We start from the raw sequence: 21,347 nt of genomic DNA, 5'->3' as shown, positions 1-21,347 counted from the left end.
CTTTGATTTTACCCTGCCCAGCCAGCACTTTAGTTACAGATTATTCCAAAAGAAAGGTTCACATTTTTGCTGACCAGGTTTCGCCTCCAGACTTTGCATTTTTTGGCAACCTTCCCTGAGCTGGGCTCATGGTTTTCGTCCCTCTCCCCTTGCCCCTGCGATGGGTTTGCTCAAGAATGCACTAAGCACTTCAATCTATTTTGTACTTTTTTATACGACACAGAGAAGCCAGTTTCTTCATCCCCTTTTACAAGCTCTAGAGACTAGTTCTCATGAACAGGCTTTGGGCTAATTATATGACCTAGGAAGCCCAGAAGTCTTACACGCTGTGTTGACGTATATGTTAAGTATTTTTAAGATTGGTAAAAAGTACTCATTTTACTGCTGTTCCTTTTTAGCTATGGTTTTTAATGTTTGTTTCCTTTTTTAACCTGTACTCCTACAATTCTGACCGTGCATTGTATGTACTTTTGATGCTACCTTTTATGGCTTCCTAGAGCCAATTAAAGTATTTTAGAATGAACTGAACCCAATCCCAGGGCATTCTTAGTTGAGCTTGTCATGGAATGATTAGTAAACATTCTTAATGGTTAGACACCGGGAGTAAGTGGTGGACTTACACCGTGGAGTGGTGTGGCTCACTGGTTAGAGGCGGCAGACCCGTAAGCAGAGAACGGCCCGGGACCAGGGTTCAATTCCTGACGCGGCAGGGTCGTGGACCAGGGTCAAAACGGACTCGATAATTCTTGCCTTGGTGCCTACTCTAACCAGGGAACACACTCAGCAACTCTGGGCATTAAGCTTGCCTCATCTCTACAACAGACCCACACAGACGCCGGGGATGCCTGGTTTCACCTTGGAGATACCCAGAAAGGGACCATCTCACAGGGAAAACCAGGACGGGTTCCCCAGCGGTCTTCAGCGCCAGGATACTCCATGGAGTCGCAGTGCGCTTTACAAGTACACCCGCATTTACATTTTACATTTACTTCAGGCAAGTGGCGGCAAGGAGAGCTTAGGAAGAGATGGTCTGAGCAAGAGAGTTGCCTTTTACAGCCTTTCCTCCCACAGTGACTGACTGACTGAAATATTTATAATGCGCTCGAATGCCGCAGCGTCTTGACGCAGTTGTGACACAAATCTCCTTCTCTCATCCCAAGCATGGTTGGCCGGTAGAGTTAATTTTCAGCAGGAGGTTATGAGTGCCCAAGTGTCTCTACCCACTCCCCATAGAAACGACTCATGCAAATGAAGCGACAGCAGATTGCTCACCTTCTCCACCCTCAACAGGTTGGCATCACCTTTCTCCAGGAGACTCAATGGTTCCCTCAGCATGCTCCAGGCTCACAAGGAAAGAAATGACACAATCAGATGGTGTCACTGAGGTTCTACAGGCTGGATCCGGTGATCCGGGGTTTACTCTGTGTAATGCATACGTAGTAGAAATGGGGAAAGTGTGGCTGTGGAGGATATCTGTTTGAGGCTGAAGGACCCTCAACAAGAATGAAATCTTGAAAACTCAGTTTAGAGTGGAGACAGACCCTGCCCTGTGGTATTCCTGACTGGCTGTTGAAAACCTAAAAATATTTCTAGAATAATAATTATATTTACTTGTGTACTGCATGAGGCACAGTAGAAATGAAGCAGCCACAGGCTGGTTTGGGAAGCACAGAGACTGTGGAATCACGAATGGAGCCCCAGGGCAGATGCCTACAGCAGAACAGGGTGGCATACGGAGCCCAACAAAACCATCGTTTTCAACTTACCATTAACTGGAGGACTAAACCAGCCCTTACCCATTAGGTAACAAAATGACTAGTTGTGCCATTTCTGTTGAGACAGTCTAATGCAGATCAACTAACTGTGGACCACATTTCCATGTCCTAGGGCCTCATTACATGCACACAGGGAAGGCAGCCCCAAGGTGTCTTGGAACTTCCATCTGGCTCTGGGCTTTTCTTTCTTTGAGGTACCCCTGATCACACCTGAGGCCCCGGGCTCAGTACACATAGTTGTGATGGAGGCATGCTTTCAGGAGTGAGCTGCAGGGCCGCAACGCAGGTGTCAGGCACCATGTGACATGTGAAACACTCCCTGGACCTGAATGAAGGGTTGCAGGATGTTAGATGGCATCAGTGATAGCAAACTGCTCTCACCCCATCCAAGAGGTGAGGGGCTACGAATAACCAGGGGTGTAATGGGACCTTGTTTGTGCAAGGGGTAAGTAAACATGTAGGCCTTGAACAGAACCGCGGACGTGTCTTGGAAAGAGGACCACCTGGAGGAGAAGACAGGCCTGGATTATACTTCCCCCACCCATTGGCAGCTTGGACCTACTTGTCATCAAGGCCATGTGAGCTGCAAGGCACCCACCCTTGGCCCTAATCCCAGCTGGTCAGCCAGTGGTGGACTCCTCCAGTTAGTGTATCTTTGGTGACCTCAAACAGCTAAGTTCTTGAAAGGTCCACTGAGAGCAGCAAAGGGTTTTTGTGGAGATGGGGCTGGTTCCTGTGCAGTCTTCTCTATAGCATCAAAGGTGAAGAGAACCGATGTGGGCCCTCTGAAGCTGAAGACAGCATTTTCAGAGGTGAACAGTTGTTACTGTGATCTATCTCCACTTTGAGGTTGGAAATATCAAGAATACAAGTATTTATAGAGTGGTGGTCCGGAAGATGGAGAAGAACCTGGAGCTCCTTGAAAGCCGAGACATGGGTGTGGAACAGAGGCGGTAAAGACTGAAATTGATCTTCATACTCTGAAGGCTATGAAAACTGTAGAAACACCTAAAATATTGCTGATCTCTTTCCTTAAACACTGCTACGGATGCCCTGTAGGATTTAGATGTGAAAACTGACACCCTTGAGAATCCAAGAAGAGGAATTATTATGGTGGTGCTGGGAGGCCCAGACTAGACGTTGTCAGCAGACGTACATGACTGGCTAATGGATAATGTGAGTTGGCTGGCAAGAATTGCAATGATGATGCACTAAGGGTTGAAAGAGTGTACAGGATGCCTGCTAGGGACAGAGGACTTCCTGGCCTGACCAGTGTGATGATGGTGGCTCAGACTGAATACTGGAGGGATCATTTCCTTTCCATGGCAGTGCAGAAAAGGACATACATTGCAGGGGACTCCAGACTTCTTTTCATTCCTGATCTAAATGTTAGTGTCCTGGAGCTGAAGGTCAGAAAGGTCGAGGCCTTGTGGAGATGGACTTATAGCACCATTGAGTTTTTCACTCCATCCACAGTGAAACACCAACATAGAAAGATGTGGAGGATTTAAACTTGGGCGATGGGTATTTCAGGTCTCATTTTAGTTTTTTCTGATGTTGGGAGGTGGGGTTTTGAAGAGTTAGGGGATGCCGGATTCAGTGATTGGAGGATGGAAGTACTTTCTGGAGGAGAGATAGTGTGGAGCTTGGGAGGGCTGATACTTACTTTACTTTCTGTTACTTTCTTTGTTTTCTCTTTGCTGTTCTTTCCTCTCCTTTGGACCCTTTGGGGAGATTTGGGGTGTTTGCTTTATGTGATGATTATATACTGTAATGTTTGGGAGGGTGCTGGTATACAGCGCTGTCCAAAGCAACTCTGGGGTCATCAGTCAGTCAGTTACGGTCCTACAACTCTTGTTTTATGCTATTCAAAAAAAGATGCAATCCTAAATGCCTTAAACACTCAGGTCACTGTGTAAATTTCAAGCAGTCCACATTACTCCTGCATGATAGTTGGACATCTTGCCGATGGCCATGAATGGTGCTTGTTTTGTAGGTGGTACCCTGAGTAAAATATGTGGTCTCTTGCGCAGGTATAAGGACCCATGAGCCTCCATCCTCACCATCATATTCCCAGCGTGCCCTTTCCTAATTAGATGAGCACGGGGTGTGGCCACAGAACTTCTTTGTGAGGCCCCGCAGACTATGGTGTAAAGTAATGAGTTAAGAGCACATGCTTGCCGGCCACATTGAAATGAGAAACACAAAGTGTGTTGTGTGTTGTGTGAATGTGCTGTCATCTGCCATACCATGGTCACATGTGTTGGATGGCAGATCCTGTGAGAGATCTATGCAATAGATGAGTAGTGAGTCCTAATTATGTGAGCTTTGAACAGTGGCTGGTTGAGGTGGGGTCACTGTGCCTAGTGCTCACCACCAACCCCTCCAGGAACACACACGTGCCCTTGAAGACGTACCATGAGGAGCAATGACCTACAACAGTGTGGGGTACAAAGCTCCTGCCGAAGCCCAGTGTTCTGGTCGTGAAGACTGAAACAACAGACGAGTATACTGATTCAAGCATCACTTCTCACCTGGTTGTTTCCTGGAGGTGGTCTGCATTGTTCCTTTATAGCTTTTCCAGGACTCTGTCATGGACATGGAGAATCCCTTTATTGATCCTGGGAGGCTGTCAATAGAGTCACTTAAATGTGACCTAGTAAAACTCTTTAGGGATATCTTTAACTGCAACTTTTCATCTTTGCTCTGTTTATTAGATTTCCCATCCTTTCCTAACTGTAAGCTGATCTGGTATTTGGTTGGCTCAATCATGTCAACCATTTTTGACCCTACTGCTGCTTCTAATAAAGCCCTGGAGCTGTTTGTGTGGATTCTTGAAGTCACTGAAGTGTTGTGTTTTGCCTCCTTTCTGCAGCAGCTACTTGCAGGCTTACATGGTTCTCTGCTTGGTGCAGACCTTGACCCCAGCTCTGGACAAGAGGTTCCAGGGTGCCCGTCGCGAGCTCAACGTTGGCATTCAGAAATCAGAGGCTGAGACCATGGTTAGTTATTTCTTGTACTAATTCAATGATCTGGGCTCAGGTATTTGTCATGCAATGTTGTATCACTCTGTGTGGCACAAAGGCTTCCACCATGGCTCCTGTTTGAGGGCCATGAATATCTCATCAGTTTTACTTTCAGGGTAGGCTGAGCATGTCCTCGACCCAGGTAAGAAATCACCTGGGAGGAGTCAAATCAATAGATCCAATTCGTAATTTCACTTCCAATTCTGGAACATCAGACACTGCTTTATCATATTGTTTTAACATTGATTTTATTAAAGTTCAAAATGTAAATGTACTGACGGTGGCAACATCACAAACATAAAAGAAAGAAAACATAACAATCAACGTTATTATTATTCAGTGTGTTGTGTAAGGATTTTCTGAACCCTCGTCCTAGAAGGAAGGGCATAAAAATCAAATCAACACATACAGGGGCATATTATCAAGGACGGGCGATACATTATCGCCGCTTTTACCGGCAGGAAACTGCTGATAAAACGGCGATAATGGGCTTGATAAAATGCTCTATAGAAATCCTATCGAAGCCCATGTTAGAAGTCTGCACATCTAACATGGGCTTCGATAGGAATTCTATAGAGCATATTATCAAGCCCATTATCGCCGTTTTATCTGCAGTTTCCTGCCGGTAAAAGCGGCGATAATGTATCGCCCGTCCTTGATAATATGCCCCACAGTCTTTGTCTATGTAGATTCCTTAACAAACAGACTGAGACAGGGAGAACAAACAGAACACAAGCTGCAGTGCCTTACACGCACAAATCTGGCACTTTTCATGAATTGACCCCCTGAGGCCACTGAGAGAAGGAAGTCTGGAGATTGATGCGTTGATGGTCTGCGCATGCACCGTCGCATGTGGGCGCGGTTCAAGGGCTGCGTCTCCCAGTTCATATCGTTTTACACCCTGGACACTACATTCAGCTGCAGTGTTAGCCTTCAGCTCTCCTCCTAGGCATCGGAAAGCAACATTCAGAGAGGGACTGGGGAGGGGTGGTTGCCTAAAATAACACACTGCATTTATTGCACCCAGTCTGGCAGTGAAAGTGTCAGGATTGTTAACAAAAGGAATGCGCTGCATTTTTTGCACTCAGCCTGGCAGCGAGAGGGATCTGGACTGTTACTTAAAAGAACACACTGCATTTATTGCACCCAGTCTGGCAGTGAGAGTGTCAGGGTTGTTAACCAAAGAAACACGCTGCATTTATTGCACTCAGCCTGGCAGCGAGAGGGATCTGGGCTGTTACTTAAAAGAACACGCTGCACTTATTGCACCCAGTCTGGCAGTGAAAGTGTCAGGATTGTTAACAAAAGGAACGCGCTGCATTTATTGCACCCAGTCTGGCAGTGAGAGTGTCAGGGTTGTTAACCAAAGAAACACGCTGCATTTATTGCACTCAGCCTGGCAGCGAGAGGGATCTGGACTGTTACTTAAAAGAACACGCTGCATTTATTGCACCCAGTCTGGCAGTGAAAGTGTCAGGATTGTTAACAAAAGGAACGCGCTGCATTTATTGCACCCAGTCTGGCAGTGAGAGTGTCAGGGTTGTTAACCAAAGAAACACGCTGCATTTATTGCACCCAGTCTGGCAGTGAAAGTGTCAGGATTGTTAACAAAAGGAACACGCTGCATTTATTGCACCCAGTCTGGCAGTGAAAGTGTCAGGATTGTTAACAAAAGGAAAATGCTGCATTTATTGCACCCAGTCTGGCAGTGAAAGTGTCAGGATTGTTAACAAAAGGAACACGCTGCATTTATTGCACCCAGTCTGGCAGTGAGAGTGTCAGGGTTGTTAACCAAAGAAACACGCTGCATTTATTGCACTCAGTCTGGCAGCGAGAGGGATCTGGACTGTTACTTAAAAGAACACACTACATTTATTGCACCCAGTCTGGCAGTGAAAGTGTCAGGATTGTTAACAAAAGGAACACGCTGCATTTATTGCACCCAGTCTGGCAGTGAAAGTGTCAGGATTGTTAACAAAAAGAATGCGCTGCATTTATTGCACCCAGTCTGGCAGTGAGAGTGTCAGGGTTGTTAACCAAAGAAACACGCTGCATTTATTGCACTCAGCCTGGCAGCGAGAGGGATCTGGACTGTTACTTAAAAGAACACGCTGCATTTATTGCACCCAGTCTGACAGTGAAAGTGTCAGGATTGTTAACAAAAGGAACGCGCTGCATTTATTGCACCCAGTCTGGCAGTGAGAGTGTCAGGATTGTTAACAAAAGGAATGCGCTGCATTTATTGCACTCAGCCTGGCAGCGAGAGGGATCTGGACTGTTACTTAAAAGAACACACTGCATTTATTGCACCCAGTCTGGCAGTGAGAGTGTCAGGATTGTTAACAAAAGGAACGCGCTGCATTTATTGCACCCAGTCTGGCAGTGAGAGTGTCAGGGTTGTTAACCAAAGAAACACGCTGCATTTATTGCACTCAGCCTGGCAGCGAGAGGGATCTGGGCTGTTACTTAAAAGAACACGCTGCACTTATTGCACCCAGTCTGGCAGTGAAAGTGTCAGGATTGTTAACAAAAGGAACGCGCTGCATTTATTGCACCCAGTCTGGCAGTGAGAGTGTCAGGGTTGTTAACCAAAGAAACACGCTGCATTTATTGCACTCAGCCTGGCAGCGAGAGGGATCTGGACTGTTACTTAAAAGAACACGCTGCATTTATTGCACCCAGTCTGGCAGTGAAAGTGTCAGGATTGTTAACAAAAGGAACGCGCTGCATTTATTGCACCCAGTCTGGCAGTGAGAGTGTCAGGGTTGTTAACCAAAGAAACACGCTGCATTTATTGCACCCAGTCTGGCAGTGAAAGTGTCAGGATTGTTAACAAAAGGAACACGCTGCATTTATTGCACCCAGTCTGGCAGTGAAAGTGTCAGGATTGTTAACAAAAGGAAAATGCTGCATTTATTGCACCCAGTCTGGCAGTGAAAGTGTCAGGATTGTTAACAAAAGGAACACGCTGCATTTATTGCACCCAGTCTGGCAGTGAGAGTGTCAGGGTTGTTAACCAAAGAAACACGCTGCATTTATTGCACTCAGTCTGGCAGCGAGAGGGATCTGGACTGTTACTTAAAAGAACACACTACATTTATTGCACCCAGTCTGGCAGTGAAAGTGTCAGGATTGTTAACAAAAGGAACACGCTGCATTTATTGCACCCAGTCTGGCAGTGAAAGTGTCAGGATTGTTAACAAAAAGAATGCGCTGCATTTATTGCACCCAGTCTGGCAGTGAGAGTGTCAGGGTTGTTAACCAAAGAAACACGCTGCATTTATTGCACTCAGCCTGGCAGCGAGAGGGATCTGGACTGTTACTTAAAAGAACACGCTGCATTTATTGCACCCAGTCTGACAGTGAAAGTGTCAGGATTGTTAACAAAAGGAACGCGCTGCATTTATTGCACCCAGTCTGGCAGTGAGAGTGTCAGGATTGTTAACAAAAGGAATGCGCTGCATTTATTGCACTCAGCCTGGCAGCGAGAGGGATCTGGACTGTTACTTAAAAGAACACACTGCATTTATTGCACCCAGTCTGGCAGTGAGAGTGTCAGGATTGTTAACAAAAGGAACGCGCTGCATTTATTGCACCCAGTCTGGCAGTGAGAGTGTCAGGGTTGTTAACCAAAGAAACACGCTGCATTTATTGCACTCAGCCTGGCAGCGAGAGGGATCTGGACTGTTACTTAAAAGAACACGCTGCATTTATTGCACCCAGTCTGGCAGTGAAAGTGTCAGGATTGTTAACAAAAGGAACGCGCTGCATTTATTGCACCCAGTCTGGCAGTGAGAGTGTCAGGGTTGTTAACCAAAGAAACACGCTGCATTTATTGCACTCAGCCTGGCAGCGAGAGGGATCTGGACTGTTACTTAAAAGAACACGCTGCATTTATTGCACCCAGTCTGGCAGTGAGAGTGTCAGGGTTGTTAACCAAAGAAACACGCTGCATTTATTGCACTCAGTCTGGCAGCGAGAGGGATCTGGACTGTTACTTAAAAGAACACACTGCATTTATTGCACCCAGTCTGGCAGTGAAAGTGTCAGGATTGTTAACAAAAGGAATGCGCTGCATTTATTGCACCCAGTCTGGCAGTGAGAGTGTCAGGGTTGTTAACAAAAGGAACGCGCTGCATTTATTGCACCCAGTCTGGCAGTGAGAGTGTCAGGGTTGTTAACCAAAGAAACACGCTGCATTTATTGCACTCAGCCTGGCAGCGAGAGGGATCTGGACTGTTACTTAAAAGAACACGCTGCATTTATTGCACCCAGTCTGGCAGTGAGAGTGTCAGGGTTGTTAACCAAAGAAACACGCTGCATTTATTGCACTCAGTCTGGCAGCGAGAGGGATCTGGACTGTTACTTAAAAGAACACACTGCATTTATTGCACCCAGTCTGGCAGTGAAAGTGTCAGGATTGTTAACAAAAGGAACACGCTGCATTTATTGCACCCAGTCTGGCAGTGAAAGTGTCAGGATTGTTGGGGGCGTGGCTACGCAGGCGAACGAAATGGCCGCCTGACTGTAGAGCTCCGCCGGGCGAGAGAGGAACGGGGCCGTTCGCAAGAGATCCGGCGCTGCGCTGGGGTCGAAATATGCCTGCCACTGACCCCTAACGCCACCTGATGCAGCCTGCCTAGTCTGGAGGACGGGGGACAGCGAGAACGGGCGGAACAGCTGAGGGGTGCTGAGGCCGGCTGGGCCTCGCGGGCCGTTACTTCGCAGCGCCGGAGCGCCTGGTGAGTCCGCTTGTTTGCCTCCTCGTTGTCCCCTTCGACCTTGGGGTCGCTGTTGTGCCCTCCCGGGTTTGCTGCTCGGCCCCGGTGGTGCCCGTTGGTGGAGGTGTGGCCCCTCGGTGCGCGACCGGCACTTGCGGCCTGGTCCGACCTTGGGAGCCGGGGCCTCGATTTTCGGGTCTGCCCGGGAAGTGTGGCGGCGGGCGGAGGGTGCGGGCGGCGGGCTCCGGGGTTGGGGGGTGTTTGGCGGGGGGTGTGGCCGGCGGGCTCCTAGGCGCTCTATGGACGGCTACGCATCGCTGCATTCGGTGGGGGCCTGTCTCCTTTGCCCCCACCGTTAACGTGCACCCCAGACCCGCGTCTGTCCCCCTGCAGACCCAGGACCTCTACATTATCCTGATCTCCTGCTGCTGCGATTGGCCGGAAATATTGGACGCCTATGCACATTTACAAGGCCGGCGCTGGCTGCATGATCTGCGAGCCTTTGCCCATTTGTGCTGCTGCTGCCTCGAGACCCTGACTACCTGGTCCCCCGCACTACGCCACCATTTGCTGCCTGTCTCGGCGAGGCCCTGGACCTGCCAGCTGCTGCTGAGTGGTCGCCACGTCCATTTGCTGACCCTACGTACTGCACAGGGCCTCTGACGTTTGGCTCCAGCCGGATTGATATCCCGACGACCTGTGTGCTTCTACCTTGGCAACTCTGAGGCTCCTGTGGTGCGTCTCAGCCCTGGTGCGGGGTAACATCGAGTACCCCTGATCCTCTGGTCCCGACCTGACCGCCGTCGGGGTGCCCTGTCGCTGTGCTCGACTCTTTGGCTGTCGCAGTTGTCGTGGGGTCCTGTGACACTGGTGATTTGCCCGCCATTACTTCCAACATGGTGAAGAAGGATGTTACCCAGAAGAGACTTACCTTCAGCTCAGCGCCCCTCCGTACGTCTGCGGGTTCGCCAGCAGCTGAGGCGGACGCCGGGGGCCAGGCGGCGGCGAAGGACACCGCTGGTATGGTCGCTGAAATGATGGGTGAGATGCGGGCTGGATTCAAGGCCCTGGACTCCCGGTTTGATACCCTCGAAAAGAAAATGGCGGACATGGGCGCAACGATTCAGCTGCACGATAGGCGCCTGGACCTGGCGGAATCCAGGGTTTCCGACATCGAGGATGGAGCTGCGTCGACGTTGAAAAGGCTGGAACGCGTGGAGAAGATCCTTAAAGACGTCGCAATCAAGAACGAGGATTTAGAAGCGCGCAGTAGGCGCAATAATATCCGAATAATTGGTGTGGCGGAGACGACAGCTACCGGACGCTTTGACACTTTTGTGGAACACCTCCTAATCGAACTTTTTGGCCGAGACACGTTTACATCTGGTTTCGTGGTGGAGCGCGCGCACAGATCGCTGGGACCCCGGCCTAATCCGGGCCTGCCGCCCCGACCCATTATAGCCAGGCTCATGAACTTCAGGGACAGAGATGCGGCGCTGAAAGCTGCCAGGGAGGCGGGCGAAGTTCGGTGGCAGGGGGACGTGCTCTCTTTCTACCCGGACTTCACAGTCATGGTTCAAGATGCGCGCCGTAAGTACACTGGTGTCAAGGCTGCTTTGCGTAAACTGGGGCTCTGCTATGGGATGCTGTATCCTGCCAGGCTCAGAGTGGACGTAGATGGCAGGTTTCGCATTTTTGATTCCCCTGCGGAGGCACAGGAATTTTGTCGAGCCTACAAAAACAGAGGGTCGCCTCGTAAATCAGATGATGCACAACGATCTCCGCCACACACTGACTCGCAGGCTAGTGCTGACCTGTTTACTGAAACCGGACAGGGTTGACTTGTCTCCACCCCATCTTTTTCGTGGCAGGCTATTTACCTCAGTATTATGCATCTGTCCATGCTGTTATTTCTTTTTTGCAGTGCTTTCCATAATTGCTGAGAGTTGAACGTTGCCCCGATTGTGGTTCTCGCATGGCGGAGCGTCGCCTACCCCCATGGCGCGAGCCGTACTGTACTTTTCTCTAACGTTGTCTTTATTTTACAGGCACATTGTTGGACAACTGTTATTGTCTGTTGCTCTAGGTTATCTCCGTAAGGGTGGGAGAAGCCTCCTGGGACTTGAGGAGTGGCTGGGTGGTGGGTGGTTGGGATGGGTTGGTTTATGCTTTGGTTCTGTTGTTTGTGCACACGCACTGTTTTGCTGTTTTGATGATGCCTGTTTTGCGGGAGAGTGGCGGCGGCTCTGCACACACATGTTTTATTATGATTCCATCGAGTCTGGATGGCTAAGATAGGTCAGCAGTCTGGTCCTTCCAGACTTACCTTCATGTCTTGGAATGTCCGGGGTTTGAATGACACGAGGAAAAGACGGCAAGTTCTAAACTACGCAGCGCGACACGGGGTGGATGTATTATTTCTGCAGGAGACGCACCTGGTGGGAGCTGACTCTTCCTCCTTTGCAAAAGGCTGGGGCACGCACAGATTTTTTTCTAGCTATAGCAGATATGCAAGGGGGGTGGCGATCTTGATACACAGACGCGTCCCATTTGTGCTCTCAGACAGTGTATTTGATGTAGATGGCAGGTATGTTGTGGTTACAGGGGTACTTCTGGGCTTCAAGGTCACCTTTGTTGGAATATATGGCCCCAATTCTGACTCCCCTGCCTTCTTCCAGGGTCTCCAGGATGTTCTGCTGCGATTGGACACTGATATGATGATAATGGGGGGAGACTTTAACCTGCTGATGTGCCCTGCCAGGGACAGCACCTCCTCTTCCCCAGATTGTAAGCCCCGTTCACGCGCTGTGCTGGCGGATATGTGCGCGCACTACCCACTGATTGACATTGAGGCCCGTTTGCACTCCAACACACCCACCTACACCCACCACTCGGGATATCACAACACTAGTACCAGAATAGACTATTGGCTCCTTTCCCCAGGGGTGGCCGGTTGGGTGAGAGACCATTCGACACTCCCACGCACGCTGTCTGATCACTCTCCCATAGTGCTGACCCTACTGATCCCCAGGTTGGGAGGGTATGAGAGACAATGGCGCTTTCCTGGCAGGGCGTTATCTGATCCGGTTTTCAAGGAGGACGTTCGTACTGCCATAGAGGAGTATTTTGAGTTCAATGAGGGCTCGGTGGACACTTGGGCTACATTGTGGGAGGGGTTCAAAGCCACTATTAGAGGGGTTTGCATCAACAAACATGTAGGGGCTTTGCGCGAGATCCGTGCCTCCCTGACCCGTATTGAGACGGACATTGCCGCACTGGACATGGACACGCTCACTGACGCAGACGGTGGGGTGGAGGCGAAAAGGCTAGAACTGCTGCAAGAGTTCAGGGACACTGCAGACAGGGAACTGACTTATCTCTGCACACAACACTCAGCTAGGCAATATGGCGAAGGTGACAGGCCTGGCAAGCTCTTGGCCCTCTTGCTCCGTCCCCCCCGCCAGGCTTCATACATCTCTGACCTGGTAGATGATCTAGGTGTTCGTCATCAGACCACCCCTGCCATTTGCGCTGCCCTCCTATCAAACTACAAGGAATTGTACACCTCAAGCCTGACGGCTGACTGTCGCGACCCTGGCCCCTATATTGACGAAATCTCTATGGTGTTCCTAGAGAAACATATGCAGGAATTTTTGGCGATGCCTATCGAGCCGGACTGCGTTGTGGAAGCCATTGATGCATTAAAAGGCTCCTCGGCGCCGGGTCTGGATGGTTTTTCGGCCGACTTTTATAAGACGTACAAGGAGGAACTGGTTCCTCGCCTCATCGAGGTGTATGCGGAGGCGCTCGAGACGGGGATTCTGCCGCCCACGCTGCGGGAGGCAGTTATCATTTTACTTCCTAAACCGGGGCGGGACCCCACTAGGTGTGGATCCTACAGGCCCCTCTCCCTACTTAATCTTGACTATAAGATTTTGGCGAAAGTCCTTGCCACTCGACTGTCTTTACTTATGGAATCTATCATTTCGCCGGCCCAGTCTGGATTCGTCCCCCATAGATCCACCTCCTTCAATCTGCGGACGTTGTTTTCTGTACTTCACAGGATTGAGCCGGATACTCCGGCGGCTGCGGTGTTTTTAGACGCCGAGAAGGCATTTGACTCCTTAGAATGGTCGTTTTTTCTGTCCGTCATGCACCGAATGGGCATGCCGGCCTTGTTTGTCTCCACGGTCGAGCTACTTTATACTGCCCCCAGAGCACGGCTGCGCCTTAACGGCACGCTCTCTGATAGCTTCCCTCTTTCCCGGGGAACCCGACAGGGATGCCCCCTGTCCCCACTATTGTATATTCTGGCCATGGACCCCTTGGTACGCCACTTTCAGGAGCGCCACTTGCACCGCGGGCTCCAGTTCCGGACGGGTCCGTTACTCATCTCCCTCTACGCAGATGACACCATTCTGTATGTCAGGTCTCCGGAGACCAACCTGTCGCCCTTGCTGCTTGAGGTGGAACGCTTTGGGAAATATTCCGGCCTTCGCATTAATTGGCACAAGTCTGACATCTTCCCGCTCACCCCCTCCACTGCCCGCTGGGACTGCCCGTTCCCACTTGAGTGGAATACTGATTCGGTGAAATATCTGGGTATCCACATTCATCTAGACACGGTATCCATGATTCGTCTCAATTACGGACAGGCGTTAGACTTTCTGGAGGATAATATTGCGCGTTGGATTCGCCTCCCTCTCTCGATGGCCGGCCGTATCGCCATAATCAAAATGATTATACTTCCCCGTTTTTTGTATTTATTTAATAACATACCGATCCCGCTCACTCAAATCTTTTTTGCCCAACTACGCTCTCTGTTGTTGCGATTAGTGTGGGGGGACAAGAACCCTCGAGTTTCTTGGCGCATCCTAACGCTGCCTTATGAACGGGGTGGCTTTGGAGTGCCAGACTTTTATATTTATTACCTAGTTGCACAATGCGCCTATGCGCATCCTTGGTTCCATCCGGACGCTCGGATCCCATATTTGAGACCTGAAGCAGACTTGGTCCTACCACTTACCCTCAACTCGATATTGCCCAAAGGCTTGCCCCGAGACCCACTTGACATACAAACTGTGTCCACTACATCGTGGGCCTGGATGCAGCTGCGTAGACTGCTCCCGTTGGACGTGCTGTACTCCCCGGCTCTTCCATTGCCTAACCCACACTGGCTCCCCATCACCGCGGAAGCGGTGGTCCGCAGAACGTTGTCCAAATACCAGCTCGCCACGATAGGGGATCTGTTCCCGGACGGACATGTTTTTTCGGTGTCCGAGGATCCGCGATTTACGGACCGGACGTTTATGGATTCCTTTGTCCTGACTAGGGTGAGGTCCATGCTTAGAGCGCAGTTTCCCTCATTCCCACTGCCGCCGGACGACATGGCAGCATTGACTTTCCTACTCCAGTCACAAACAGGAGCCCACATGGTCTCCAGGTTGTATGGACTCTGTGTGGCGGCCCTTCCTGCTTCGGATGCGAAAGTTCGTGCGGCTTGGGAACTTGATCTGGGTGGCCCTATCACGGACGCCCAATGGGATGCCTGTTGCCGCTCCACTAAAGAAGTGTCTGTCAACAGTAGACATAAGCTAATACATTTTAAATTTTTGAGGCGCCTATACTTCACCCCGGCGCTGGCCCACAAAATTGACCCGGCCAGGTCTCATCACTGCCCTAAATGCAAGGCTCCACATGCCGATTTTGCACATCTCACATGGACCTGTCCGAAACTGCACACCTACTGGCTACAGGTACACCGCATCCTGGGCGACATTTTAGAATGCGAATTGCAACACAGGCCGGAAATTGCACTGCTTGGCTATGTCGCTGAGTTCCCCCGGACCACGCGTAGGCTTGCTGCAATAGGTTTCTTGCTGGCGAAAAGGGAAATTGCTTTACTTTGGGGGTCCAGGCGAATCCCTGATTCCAAAACTTGGATGCGCAGCCTTGCCCAATGCAACACCAATAGTGTGGAATACTCCACACAGATCCCAACAGCTTCGCGCCCGATCGACATCTGGGGCCCATATCGGCAGTATATTGGCAAGATTACACGAGATACACACTCCCAAGCTGCTAGCTCTATTGTCCCAGAAGGGGTGGGTTAGGTGGTCTTGGTTAACCTGGCGTGCGCTGCCTATTGCGTTCTACAAGGCTTAGCATGTACACACTATTGGAAAGGGGTATGCGTGTGCTGCTGATTTTAGATTGTATGCTGGTTGGTACCGAGTTGTTTCCCTCCTCCGTTTTCTTGCATACTTTGCCCCGGCTGGAGTGGTTGCTTCATCCTGGTCTTTTCGTTTGTCGTCTTACCTGGCCTCATCTGCCTATGCCAATGCTACTGCCATCATGCTTGTAAATAGATGTGTTGCTTGCCGCTCTCTCTATCACGAAGGCTCATTCGTTTTTGTTCTGTTTGGAAAAGGTTATATCTCTTTGTGTCATCTTTCCACGTGTGCAATATTCCTTCAGATTTGGAAAAGTGAAAATAAGACTTTAGAATGTGTTCCAATGCTTGTAATGTCTTTGGTCTAGTCCTCCATTTACTTCCTTTGTATAATGACCATTAACGTTTTCTTTGTACACAGTTTCATGTGTAATTGTATGCTTGCTAGGACCAATCTGATGCTAATAAAGAGATTTAAAAAAAAAAAAAATGTCAGGATTGTTAACAAAAGGAAAATGCTGCATTTATTGCACCCAGTCTGGCAGTGAAAGTGTCAGGATTGTTAACAAAAGGAACACGCTGCATTTATTGCACCCAGTCTGGCAGTGAGAGTGTCAGGGTTGTTAACCAAAGAAACACGCTGCATTTATTGCACTCAGTCTCGCAGCGAGAGGGATCTGGACTGTTACTTAAAAGAACACACTACATTTATTGCACCCAGTCTGGCAGTGAAAGTGTCAGGATTGTTAACAAAAGGAACACGCTGCATTTATTGCACCCAGTCTGGCAGTGAAAGTGTCAGGATTGTTAACAAAAGGAACGCGCTGCATTTATTGCACCCAGTCTGGCAGTGAGAGTGTCAGGGTTGTTAACCAAAGAAACACGCTGCATTTATTGCACTCAGCCTGGCAGCGAGAGGGATCTGGACTGTTACTTAAAAGAACACGCTGCATTTATTGCACCCAGTCTGACAGTGAGAGTGTCAGGATTGTTAACAAAAGGAACGCGCTGCATTTATTGCACCCAGTCTGGCAGTGAGAGTGTCAGGGTTGTTAACCAAAGAAACACGCTGCATTTATTGCACTCAGCCTGGCAGCGAGAGGGATCTGGACTGTTACTTAAAAGAACACGCTGCATTTATTGCACCCAGTCTGGCAGTGAAAGTGTCAGGATTGTTAACAAAAGGAACGCGCTGCATTTATTGCACCCAGTCTGGCAGTGAGAGTGTCAGGGTTGTTAACCAAAAAAACACGCTGCATGTATTGCACTCAGTCTGGCAGCGAGAGGGATCTGGACTGTTACTTAAAAGAACACACTACATTTATTGCACCCAGTCTGGCAGTGAAAGTGTCAGGATTGTTAACAAAAGGAACACGCTGCATTTATTGCACCCAGTCTGGCAGTGAAAGTGTCAGGATTGTTAACAAAAAGAATGCGCTGCATTTATTGCACCCAGTCTGGCAGTGAGAGTGTCAGGGTTGTTAACCAAAGAAACACGCTGCATTTATTGCACTCAGCCTGGCAGCGAGAGGGATCTGGACTGTTACTTAAAAGAACACGCTGCATTTATTGCACCCAGTCTGGCAGTGAAAGTGTCAGGATTGTTAACAAAAGGAACGCGCTGCATTTATTGCACCCAGTCTGGCAGTGAGAGTGTCAGGGTTGTTAACCAAAAAAACACGCTGCATGTATTGCACTCAGTCTGGCAGCGAGAGGGATCTGGACTGTTACTTAAAAGAACACACTGCATTTATTGCACCCAGTCTGGCAGTGAAAGTGTCAGGATTGTTAACAAAAGGAACGCGCTGCATTTATTGCACCCAGTCTGGCAGTGAAAGTGTCAGGATTGTTAACAAAAGGAACACGCTGCATTTATTGCACCCAGTCTGGCAGTGAAAGTGTCAGGATTGTTAACAAAAGGAACGCGCTGCATTTATTGCATCCAGTCTGGCAGTGAGAGTGTCAGGGTTGTTAACCAAAGAAACACGCTGCATTTATTGCAAAAACCAGGTATTTTGATGCAGACATTCCCCGTAACTGTCGTGACCACTGGTCTGTCAAACAGTAGCTCAGTGGCATACCTAATCACTTCTACTGATTACAGTTTACAGTGCTTTTTTATACATAAAGTCATGTTGGGGGGGTATCTGGTTAACATCCACTAATTGTTCATTTCAGAGGACACCTGGATGGCAGTGATGTAATGCGAAATGATGGCCCCCCCATGCAGAATGGGCTCCATGGGGGCCCCCTGAACTGTTTGCCTGCCCCCCCCTACACTGCAGGTGCTTGCTGGGTAAAGCAGAGTGGCTTTCTCGAGCAATTACCTATTTCTTATTCCATGCCATTTGCACTCATTCTGTAAGGCATGCAATGGTGTGGCTTAGAGGGTGAGCGGGCCCCTTCCAAAATAAGAAACCGTGGGGCCCCCGCACCGCGGGGGCCTCTGTTACGACCCTGCTAGATGGATACATTTAGGACGATAAAGGTTTCTTCCACCGAACTGCATGTAACTCTCCTATGTTGGCACCCTTGAGGATAAACGCAAAGTCTGAGGGATTCCTTCCACCAGGTGATGAAGTAGGCCCTATGAAGAGCATGCCATCAGCATCATTGTGTGTTGGTTTGGACCGTTTTAAAGAAGCAGCTCAAAGTACTGGCTTTGACCCCTTTTTCGCCCATCTTGGAGAATCTGTGGAGTTAGCTCCCACTGTTGATCTGGAGGCTGTGTGGATGTTTAATGGCATTTCTTCATTTGCAGAGCTGCCAAGGTTTCATCTTGTTTATGTGTGACTTGCCCATGATTTCAGTGTCTTTATAGGTGACACTTTAATGCATTATGTGCAACACTTTGAGTGACACATAGAAGAGTATCACTGTTGAACTGGAGACTGAGGGAATGTTTGGTAGTATTTCTTCATTTACATAGCTACTAAGGTTTCTTCTTGCTTATGTGTTAATTACCCATGATTTCAGTGTCCTTATGAGTGACATTTTAATGCATTATGTGCAACACTTTGAGTGACACATAGAAGAGTATCACTGTTGAACTGGAGACTGAGGGAATGTTTGGTAGTATTTCTTCATTTACATAGCTACTAAGGTTTCTTCTTGCTTATGTGTTAATTACCCATGATTTCAGTGTCCTTATGAGTGACATTTTAATGCATTATGTGCAACACTTTGAGTGACACATAGAAGAGTATCACTGTTGAACTGGAGACTGAGGGAATGTTTGGTAGTATTTCTTCATTTACATAGCTACTAAGGTTTCTTCTTGCTTATGTGTTAATTACCCATGATTTCAGTGTCCTTATGAGTGACATTTTAATGCATTATGTGCAACACTTTGAGTGACACTTTATCTCACACAGAAGTGTACCCACTGTTGATCTGGAAAATGAGTGCATGTTTAGTAGTATTTCTTCATTTGCATAGCTGCCAAGGTTTCATCTTGTTTATGTGTGACTTGCCCATGATTTCAGTGTCTTTATGAGGGACATTTTAATTCACTATGTGTCACACTTTGAGGGACACTTTATCTCACACAGTACACTATCCACTGTTGAGCTTGAGACTAGGTGAATATTTGGTGGTATTTATTAATTTGAAAAGCTGCCAAGGTTTCTTCTTGCTTATGTGTGACTTGCCCATGATTTCAGTGTCGTTATGAGTGACACTTTAATGCAATATGTGTGACACTTACAGTGACACTTTATTTCACACTGAAAAAATACCAACTTTTGAGCTGGACCCTGTGTGAATGTTTGGTGGTATTTATTCATTTGTAATGCTGCCAAGACTCCATCTTGCTTATGCGTGACCTGCCCATGATTTCAGCGTCCTTACGAGTGACACTTTCATGCATTATGTGTAACACTTTGAGTAACACTTTATTTCACAGTGTACAATACCCACTGTTGAGCTGGAGACTGTGTTAATGTTTATTGGTATTTTTGCAGCGTGAATCTTTCTGGATTCACTATGCTGTGCATATTCCGCAATCTGGTGGTTGGGTCCGGAATCGTAGTCTTTTTTCTCTTTTTTATTTTTTTGTTTTTCGTAGCCCAGGTGGGCGTCGACGTCCCACCATTTGGTGTACCTTCGGTGACGTCGGCATGCTTCCTGCGGAAGCTCCCACCCTTGGGCGCCATCTTCAGATTCTTTTTTCCGCCGTTGGGTCTGGATCGTCGCTTGAAGCTCCAGAAATTTGAAGGAGAAAAGAAGAAGAAAACGCCGAAAAATCTACAGAAAGAACTTAAAAAGACTAGGGGAAGAAGACCATCAAAGCCGGGATGACAAAGGAGGAGAACTAACTCGAGATCTTCGACGTCCGATGGGGAATGCATGCACAGGGGGCCCCCTGAGCGCAGTAATGGACAATACACCCTTTAAATTCTGCCGTAACTGCCATCACAAGTACGTGCAGAAGGACCAGCACCCGGTCTGCAACCTCTGCCTGCCGGTCGACCACGGGAGCAAGGACTGCAACGCCTGCTCCGTTTTCACACCTAGGACACTCAGAATCCGAGAGAAGCAGAGGATAGCTCACTACACGATGCAGGGCAAGGGCCAGGCACCGTCCCTGTACGATCTGGGCCTCTCCACCGATGACGAGGACAACATCGCCGAGGGACCAGATATCTCCACGGTCGCAGAGACCGATAAGAAAACATCAGACAATGTAGGAGAGTCTACAACCCCGAAACCCTCAACAGGGCCTCGAAAGCCAGAGACAGACTCTTGAAAATCAGAGTCTAGAGCCTCGAAGAGAGCACCGGCGCCGAAAACCTCGACGACCGAAGCTGCATCCTCCGAAAAACAGCCCAGCGGATCTTTCGAAAAGGACTCCCAGAAGGCGAAGACCGGCGAAAAGCCAAGGTCGTCGAAGCAGGTCCCCGAAAGAGGAACCTCGACTTCGAGGGACAAGGAGTCGAAAACCACTTCGATGTCGACGATGCCGTCGAAGAGGGCGGCCGAAACGCTCAACGCCGAGCATGCCGCGCAGATGGAGAAAAAGAAAAGAAGGCTCGAGGCCGAGATGGATAACATCCTCCAGAGGAAGAAAGACTTCGAAGAAAAAATGAGAAGCTACAGGATCCCCTCGAAGCCCGCGACGGACGTCGCCGAGGTAGAGGAGCACGAGGAGTTCGACGTCGAAGAACCGCCGAAAACTCCGGAGCGCTCAGATCAGGGAGAAGAGGAAGACCTCTATTACACAGAGGGGGAATATGGGGATCAGCGTTCAAGCTATGACTCGGGATCCTCGATGGCTCAAGACCTGGACTGGCAGGACATCGATGCCGAAAACCCGGAGGAGGCTGTGGAGACATTCCCCTCCAGGCCTTCGCCGCCAGATGACATTGGGGCTTACAATGAGGTCATCAGGAAAGCAGCAGCAGCTTATGGGGTTAAATTGGAGAAAGAGAAGCCTAAAGCGTTTTTCTTGCTGGAAACCTTGCTTCCCACACAGACAAGGAGCCAGTTCCTGCCCATGCTGAAGAGTGTCATGGACCAAGGGAAGGAAGCCTTCAAAGAACCAGCGACTTGCAGATCCGTCACACCAAGGACGGAGAAGAAGTACAAGTTCTCCTCTCAGGACCCTCCCTACATCAAGGGGTCCATCACAGCAGACTCAATTATCGCTGCAACG

The 21,347-nt window shown here is 49.0% G+C and overlaps 1 protein-coding gene across 1 annotated transcript in view; it reads left to right on the top strand.

Annotated features, from left to right (window-relative positions):
- KEL (Kell metallo-endopeptidase (Kell blood group)) overlaps positions 1–21,347 on the top strand; it is a 590,619-nt gene that overhangs the window by 409,486 nt on the left and 159,786 nt on the right. The window contains exon 9 of the mRNA XM_078655679.1: positions 4,651–4,777. Coding sequence (XP_078511805.1) covers positions 4,651–4,777 — 127 coding nt within the window. The remainder of the gene's footprint in view (positions 1–4,650; positions 4,778–21,347) is intronic.

Source organism: Lissotriton helveticus, chromosome 7 (assembly GCF_964261635.1).
Source record: "Lissotriton helveticus chromosome 7, aLisHel1.1, whole genome shotgun sequence".
Classification (NCBI taxonomy): domain Eukaryota; kingdom Metazoa; phylum Chordata; class Amphibia; order Caudata; family Salamandridae; genus Lissotriton; species Lissotriton helveticus.
The sequence above is the reverse complement of the archived record's forward strand: the minus strand, read 5'-3'. Positions and strand labels throughout refer to the sequence as shown.